General features: G+C 40.6%; 1 protein-coding gene across 1 annotated transcript; it reads right to left on the bottom strand.

The window, feature by feature from the left end:
• Positions 1–6,772: 6,772 nt before the first annotated feature.
• Positions 6,773–7,702, bottom strand: LOC125408268 (olfactory receptor 1f45-like). Its single transcript, XM_087897855.1, has one exon. It carries the CDS (start codon positions 7,700–7,702, stop codon positions 6,773–6,775), a length of 930 nt encoding a protein of 309 aa, XP_087753981.1.
• Positions 7,703–7,964: the final 262 nt, after the last annotated feature.

Below are 7,964 nucleotides of genomic sequence, written 5' to 3'. Positions count from 1 at the left end.
CAGATTCCTGAGAGATGATCCAGCGCCTGATTTTACCCCTTTCCCAACTTTCTGTCTCTCTGCCTGATTCGTCCCTTTTAGCCAAGGTTGCTTGGCCCCCTGAGGGGAAAACAGCTACTTCCCCCTGCCCTGATAGCAGCTTTGGATGCTCAAGGCTAAAACCTTGCCAGATACGTGGAATTACCATACTATTCATAGTATCTAAATTCGCAATTGGACGTTGTTGTCAATCTTTACAACTGGGTGTGGATTTTAACCTCTGCTGGTCACAGGTTAAGATTGTGCTGCTTTTTCTCGGACCCCGGAATACAAAATTGCTAATTGGCTCTAATTTAGTTTAGCTAGTCACACCAGGGGTCCCATTTGCCGGTGCTGCAGCCCTACCCAAGGGCGCTATGCTGAGCCAATGTTTCAGATATTGTGCAAGCACTGTCTCTTCCAGGAATGCTTATGCATGCATACGCTGGAGTGTCTTCTCCTGGCCAGTGGCTTCAGGTCCGCCACGGCCTGGCCCTAGTAGGCGCTCGCCTTGGAGTATCTTTCAGCATAAATGTGGCTGGATTCTATGTATGACTAGTGAAGCAATGACAGGTTTATTGCACGGGGGGGGGCGGTCTTGCCTAAGACAAGGGGTGCGTTTGGACCTGAACACATTCCCGTAGACGGGTTTAGAGATCTAACCCAACGACCGACATGCCTAAGACAGCTGCTAGTCATCATATTTTATATATATATAAAAAGGGAGACTTGTAGCTACCAAAGTTTCTTCCCTTCTCTCCTGGCGATTCGCAGGGCCGTGTGACCTCCGACTTCCTGGAGACTCTGCACTAGCTCTGGCTTGAGGGGATAACCTAGCTAGAACCTGGTTCTCTTTGTTATGGTGATTCCACTTGTATTCAAGGTCTTAGCAGTGGGCCCATGCCTGCCTCCCCTAGCTGACCCTGCCCGAGGGGCCGGGAAGCTTTAATCTTCTTCTCCTGCTTCTGGATGGGAGGAGGCCTTGCATTTTCGGTTCTTCTAGCCCACTGTTATAAATATCTGACTTGAGTTTAATAAAGTTGCCATTTACTCTTGTAGATGAGCCAGGTCTCTTTTGTCTGTGTCTCTTTTTCAACCCTCAGGACAATCATCCCTTCTCGTGGGCCCGAGTTCAGGAAGCGCACAGCTTGGGTCGGGCGTGGGTATCCATTGGGAAGTGCAGACTCTTACATATTATAATACAAAGCATATTACAGGTTTGTGTTTGGTAATTACAGGATTACCAGATAATCCTATAGGGCAAGCAGTTATAGGAAGATCAAATCAAACTCTAAAGGATATGTTAAATAAAGACAAAGGTATGATAAAGACTACCAGAAATAGATTGCATAATGTTTTACTAACTTTGAATTTTCTAAATGCTAATGAGAAAGGAACAACAGCTGCAGAAAGACATTGGATAGTAGAAAAATCTACAGACTTAAATCAGCCAGTATATTTTAAAGATATACCGACCTAAAAATGAAAACCAGGACATGTGTTACATTGGGGAAGGAATTTTACTTTTGTTTCCACAGGAGAAGAAAAGCTATGGAATCATCAAAATTGATAAAGATTCAATTTGTATAAGAGAGACCTCTTGATTAAAAGAGGTGACAGTTCATCAAACAGCATGTTCATTTAATCAAAATGTTGGAAGGTTTCATGCAGAAGGTCATCATCTTTGTGACTGCCTGTTTGTTCCAGTTCTTCATCTTTGGCTCCCTGGCTACAGAGGAATGTTTTCTTCTGACTATGATGACTTATGATCGCTACCTAGCAATCTATCACTCCTTATGATACCCACTCCTGATGGGACCTTGATGAGAACTGAGATTGGTGCTCAAAGTCTGGCTTCATGGTAAAAGGCTTAGTTGTTGCTATGATGGCCCAGTTGATGTTCTGTGGCCCCAGCTGAGATGAATCACTTTCACTGTGATTTCTCACCTTTGATGGTCCTGGTTTGTTCAAATACTGGAGTGATTCAGGTAACTACATTTGTTCTCTTTGCTGTCTTTCTGACTATACTCTTTTGGCTGGTTCTGATCTCACATACTCAAATTTTAGTGACTGTGCTGTGTTGTAGGATAATCAATTTGTATACTGTGAAGATGTGTCTCTGCCAAGGCACCTTCTGATTGGTTTAATAAAGGACTGAATGGCCAATAGTTAGGCAGGAGAGGATAAGTGGGACTTCCAGGGAAGGAAAGGAACTTGGGGAAGAATCTGGCACAAGGGATTTGCCAGTGAGACTTGTGGAAAATCAGACATACACTGTGTTGATGAAAGGTTGTGAGCCATGTGCAGAGTGTACATTAATATAAATGGGTTCATTTAAGTCATAAGAGCTAGTTGGGAACAAGCCTAAGCTAAGGCCAAGTTTAATAAGTCTCCATGTCATTACTTGGGAGCTGGAGGTCCAAAGAAAGTTTGGCTATAGTATTGAGAGTTCCTCCTGGGGCCAGAAAAGCAAAGGTTTTCTCTGTTGTAATGAGGCTGCTTGTTGGTTCCCACCCAGCTAGCTTAGACCCGAAATAATCACACAGAAACTGTATTAATTAAAATACTGCTTGGCCCATTAGCTCTAGCTTCTTATTGGCTAACTCTTCCATATTAGTTTAACCCATCTTCATTAATCTGTGTATCGCCACGTGGCAGTTGCTTACCAGCAAAATTTTGGCATGTCTTACTCTGGTGGCAGCTCCATGGCATCTCTTTCTCTCTACCTTCTTTCTCCCAGCATTCAGTCCAGTTTTCCCTGACTACCTAAGTTCTGCCCTATCAACAGGTGAAGGCATTTTCTTTATTCATTAACCAATAAAAGCAGCACATAGACAGAAGGACCTCCCACACCATTTCACCTTTTCTGTTTAAATAATAAAGGAAGGTTTTAACTTTAACATAGTAAAATTACATATAACAAAACAGATATCAAGCAAGAATTACAGTTATAACATTTATACCTACTTTCTATCTATTCTTCAACTCTATCAAAGACTCCAGAAAGATATAATATTTCCTATGTTAACAGGAAGTACATTGTAAGCAGCTTCCAAAATTTTAGAATTGACAGAGATATTTTGCTACCTGGACAATCACCCGAAGTTGCTCTCTACCATTGGGGCATCCATCCTCAGCCTACAGGTCCATAGTATTCAGTAGGCTTTTTCACGGAGCAGGAAATTTCAAAGACAGTTCCACCTATACTGGCAGTTTGTCTGTCACATTTTTTTGTGTGTGTCCTGCAGAATGTCTAGCAGACTTTTTCATAAAACAGTAACTTTAAAGGATGGTCTCACCTTTAGGCAAGTTTAGCAGTCATCTATCTTTGGGTCCTGTATGTCTAGTTTATGCAATCCAGGCAAGAGCAGATTCTTACCCTAATGGCTAACAAATTCCATAAGGAGCCTCTTCGATGCCCATCTTCCTCTTGAAGTAGATTTGTGCTTCCAGGAACAGATGTGTCTCATTATCATGAAAAGTCTTAAGTTCTTAAAACATTTTAAATGCCATATTCTGGAGGTCTAAGAAAGATTTGAAGAATACCCATTCATCTGAAATACATCTCTGTACATCTAGAAAATCTAACTAACATGACTATAAGCTTGACTATTATAGATGACTATCTATTAACCTATATTTCTTAATTATACATTATATTTCTAAATGAGCTACACAATCACAATACCTTAATCAAAATCAGAAATACACATACATATAACAAAATTGACCTTAAATTTATATCAATAAACCAAGATCATACCAATGCAAATTATTCATATCTACATCATACCCCACTTTAAAAGTAACAAACATTTATCGACAATATTTGGGAATATGGGTGCAGTTCGGTCCAAACTTCTTACTGTTGTTTATTGGGCTAAGTATTTTCTTTGTGGGGGTGTTCAAGGTGACCTTTCAGGGGTCCTTGTTCCATAAAACCACACCAGTCTGGAAGCAATCCACAAATTCTCATCCTCTGTGGAAACAAGAGAAGAACCTTGTTTTCAAAAGCAGCATATCCTTAGACACAAATGCTGAAGCCAAGATACCATTATAATATTCATGCCGGTTTAGTTTAGCAGCCCATACAATGAAATGTCTCTCTTTACTTAGCTCCTTCACAGTCAAAAAATTCAAAGAAAGCTCAATCATATACATAATCCAGACTCACTGTGAATTTCCCATCTTTACATGGCTTATTCTTTGTTTACTCATTTTAATCTATATCTGTCTGTACTTTCTCTTTAAAGACTTTACTCCCACATTTTTTAAACCATTTACTTCTTTTCCAACTCTCTATACTCTTTTTCTTTTCTCTTGCAAGCCTATGTACATTTATCTAACACTGTGACCCATTTATAGGTCTTTTATGTCTGAATCTGTCCTACTGTGTATCTGTAATTCTTTACTGTCCAGGAGCACTTCTTAAAATGCTAAGCACTTTGTAAAAACTTAAGCTGCATCATTGCTTGGGATAACATGGCAGAGCCTGCCTGCCCCACCCAGTTCAGCATGGCAGAGCTGCTCGTGCCTCTGAGCTGTGCACACTGCCCCACTTCTAGGCACAGAGCCAGTTCATGCTATCATTAAGCAAACTGCAGCAGTCTGCTCACAAACCCTACTCAAATGCTCTGTAGACAGACCTTCTGCCTGAAAGAGTCAGAGTTTGTGCTGGCAGCATAGCCCAGAAAGCCAGCATTTTAAAATGGCCATGGCTTTTTTTTCTGCAATGGCTGAATCAGGAAAATCTCTCTTAAAGGAGCTGCAGCAAGCCACCAGCAAACAAAAAGAAGCTGTATTAAAAACTCTATATTTTTTTTTTGGTCTAGAATTCCTTCTCAAGCCCTCTCATGTTTTACGTGGATTTAGTTTGCCACATGGGTGCCAGATGATGACATAAGTCACAAAACAATCCCACACCAGTTCAGAATTATGAATAATAAAAAGGTTATTTATTTAAGGGGAAAACTTAGAGATCACTGTCCTAGACAACAGTCCTCTGCACAAACAGGAACAGAGTCTAGCAGCTGGAAGTGAGAGCCAGAAGCAAGAGAGCAGGCGCATGTTTACAGCTGCTTTTACAGTATAAAAGATTATGCCCAAGTGGGCTGGTATCTTAAAGGCTATTGGCTGAAGGAGCAGAGAAGCACATGCTTTTCTCACCTAGCTGTGGTGTCCACATTCTAAGGAATACTCATGGTATTGTACATTGCGCCCCCTGCTGTCCATTCCCAGCTCCTCTCCAAGGCTGTTGCTCTGCTCTACACAGTGATCACTCCAATCTTCAACCCTGTCATCTATACCTTGAGGAACCAGGAGATGCACTGAGCAGTTTTCTCTACTGCAAAGCAATTGAAATGTGACTGAAAGGGAATAGTGAAGATTTTCTACTGGACTTTAAATGCATTGATTGAAAAGCTTCCTGAATTATGCCCAAGGGAACAATACCAGTTCAACAATTTCCAAATTGGTTTAAAAGACTATGTGAACTACTATGAATTGCTTATTGAATACACCATAAAGAGTGCACCAATTAAATCATTACTCAGTAAAAACATGTACTAAATTGTCACACTGTAGCCTGTATGTATGAAAATGATATATATATATGAAGCATTGCTACTAATGATTAATGAAAAGAAAACTATAGAAACAAAACACTAATACAGAAACAAATCTAGAAAAATGCTCATTTCTTATTATTATAGTGTGAAATTGAAAAAGTCCTTTCTTATTGTATATATTTGGGTTTGAGCATGTAAACATGATAAAGAAATTTGTAATTTGCTTTCCCATAAAATGCTACATCTTAGGTTACTTTACACATATCATATATATATATATATATATCACAACAATAATAAATTATCTTAAAAAGAACCCTGGGATATATTCCCCAATAAAAGAGAATAAAGTGATATCCTTTCTCATCCTGCTTCTGTTGACCTAGATTATTGCCAGCCTCACCAATTTCCTGACATCTTGCCTGTGATTTAACTTCTGTGAACTCGACAACTCCTTTTAACATGATTTGTCAGTGACATCCAGTTTCAACTGGATATTAGAAAAAAACAGAAATACTTAAAATCACTTGATCTTCTGAACAGGAGAGACTGTAAGGCCTATAAGGATATCAGGGAGTTGTTGTTACTAAACCCCTGGTAGAAATTCTAAAACTATGAGATGACTGTAGTGATTGTAATGGATAATCATGCTTCAGGAAAATGAGTGTAAGAAGACAAAGACTAGAGTACACAATATGTGTTATTTCCAACAGATTGTTGTGTTTATTACTTTTCTTGTTGCTGAGATGAAATACCTGACAGAAGCAATTTAAGGACAAAGTTTCATTTTATTCAAGCTATGAAGAATACAGTGCATGGGGATGTGGAGAGCCTGGCAGCAGGAGAATGGGGTGGTGGGTTGTATTGCATCTGTAGTCAACAGTGAAGAGTGACAGTAAGGTAGGTTTTCTTCTTTTGCTCCTTATAATCAGTCCAGGACCATCCTATGGAACCGATGGTGCCACCCACATTCAGGATGAATCTTCTCTCCTCAGTGAATTCTCTCCAGAGACACCCTCACAGACATGCCTAAATACGTGTGTTCTACGTGATTCCAAGTCCAGTCAAGTTAACACTGAAAGTTAGCCATAGCAATTATATAATTCTCCCATGAGCTACAATGTTAACTGATTCATTTTGCATAGGTAGTAGTGATGTGGGGTGTGATTCTTCCTGAGTGACGATCCTTAATTCTGAGACTTTTCCACATGCAGGATCTTTCTCAGTGAACTCTTAACATCCTTATTTCTCAGACTATAAATGAAGGGATTCAGGGTGGGAGTTACCAAGGTATACATGACAGCAGCAACCACCGCCCCAGATGAGTGAGAACTAGATGGAGCCTTCAAGTATGTGGCAAAAACTGTACTGTAGAAGAGGAAGACCATAGAGAGGTGAGAACTGCATGTGGCCAGGGCTTTCCTTTTCCCCTGTGCTGATGGCATCCTAGCCACAGCAAAGAAAATATAACCATAAGAACTCAAAATGCAGAGAAGTGCACTAAGTCCTAAGACGCCAGCCAAAGTCATCATCAGGGTCTCATTGAGGTGGGTATTGGAGCAAGAAAGCTGTAAGAGAGGACCAAAATCACAGAAAAAATGAGGGATCTCTTGGTTGTTATGAAAAGATAGCTGGGAGAGCAACAATGTATGGGCCAGAGACACACAATGAGCTACTCCCCATGACCCAGTGACCAGAACCCCACATCTGCAAGAAGTCATTAGAAGTGGGTAGTGAAGTGGGTGGCAGATAGCAGCATGGCGGTCAATAGCCATGACTGCCAGAAGTAGGTTATCCATGTCTGCAAAAACAGCAAAGAAGTACAACTGAGTCAGACATCCAGAGAATGAAATCGATCCATCTCCAGTCCACAAAACCTCCAGCATTTTCGGGGTTGTAGTAGTAATGAAACAAAGATCCACAAAGGAGAGCTGACTGAGGAAGAAATACATAGGGGTGTGGAGGTGGACATCGGCACCAATAGCTAACAGAAGTAGCAGGTTCCCCAGGAGGCCCAGCAAGTAGAGAGCTAGGAAGATGCTAAAGAGGGGCAGCCATTTCTCTCGGTCTCTGGAAAGTCCTAAAAGGACAAAGCCTGGAGCCTGACTGCAGTTCATTCTGAGTTTCAAGAAGAAATTGGTGTGAAGACAATTCACTCACTGCAGGCAAGAATAGGCATCAATCCAGACCTGGTCCCTTGACAATGTGTTTCCTTCACAGCACCAACTGAACAATGGAAACTAGAATAGCAAAGGGAGGGACATGACTTAGAGTTCATTAAAAAAAAAAATGGATCCCTAGAGAGATATGAAGATAATTTCTTGATGGGCAGTGCCTTCCTGTAATTCTCTAGGTGAGAGTTGTCCTGTTTAAACTTTG

The sequence above is a fragment of the Myodes glareolus genome, chromosome 18, assembly GCF_982192425.1.
Source record: "Myodes glareolus chromosome 18, mMyoGla1.1, whole genome shotgun sequence".
Classification (NCBI taxonomy): domain Eukaryota; kingdom Metazoa; phylum Chordata; class Mammalia; order Rodentia; family Cricetidae; genus Myodes; species Myodes glareolus.
This window is presented reverse-complemented; position numbering and strand designations above follow the sequence as displayed.

What these genes read in the sequence shown, in the direction of transcription:
- LOC125408268 (XM_087897855.1), bottom strand. Translation starts at nt 7,702, where the DNA reads ATGAACTGCAGTCAGGCTCCAGGCTTTGTCCTTTTAGGACTTTCCAGA.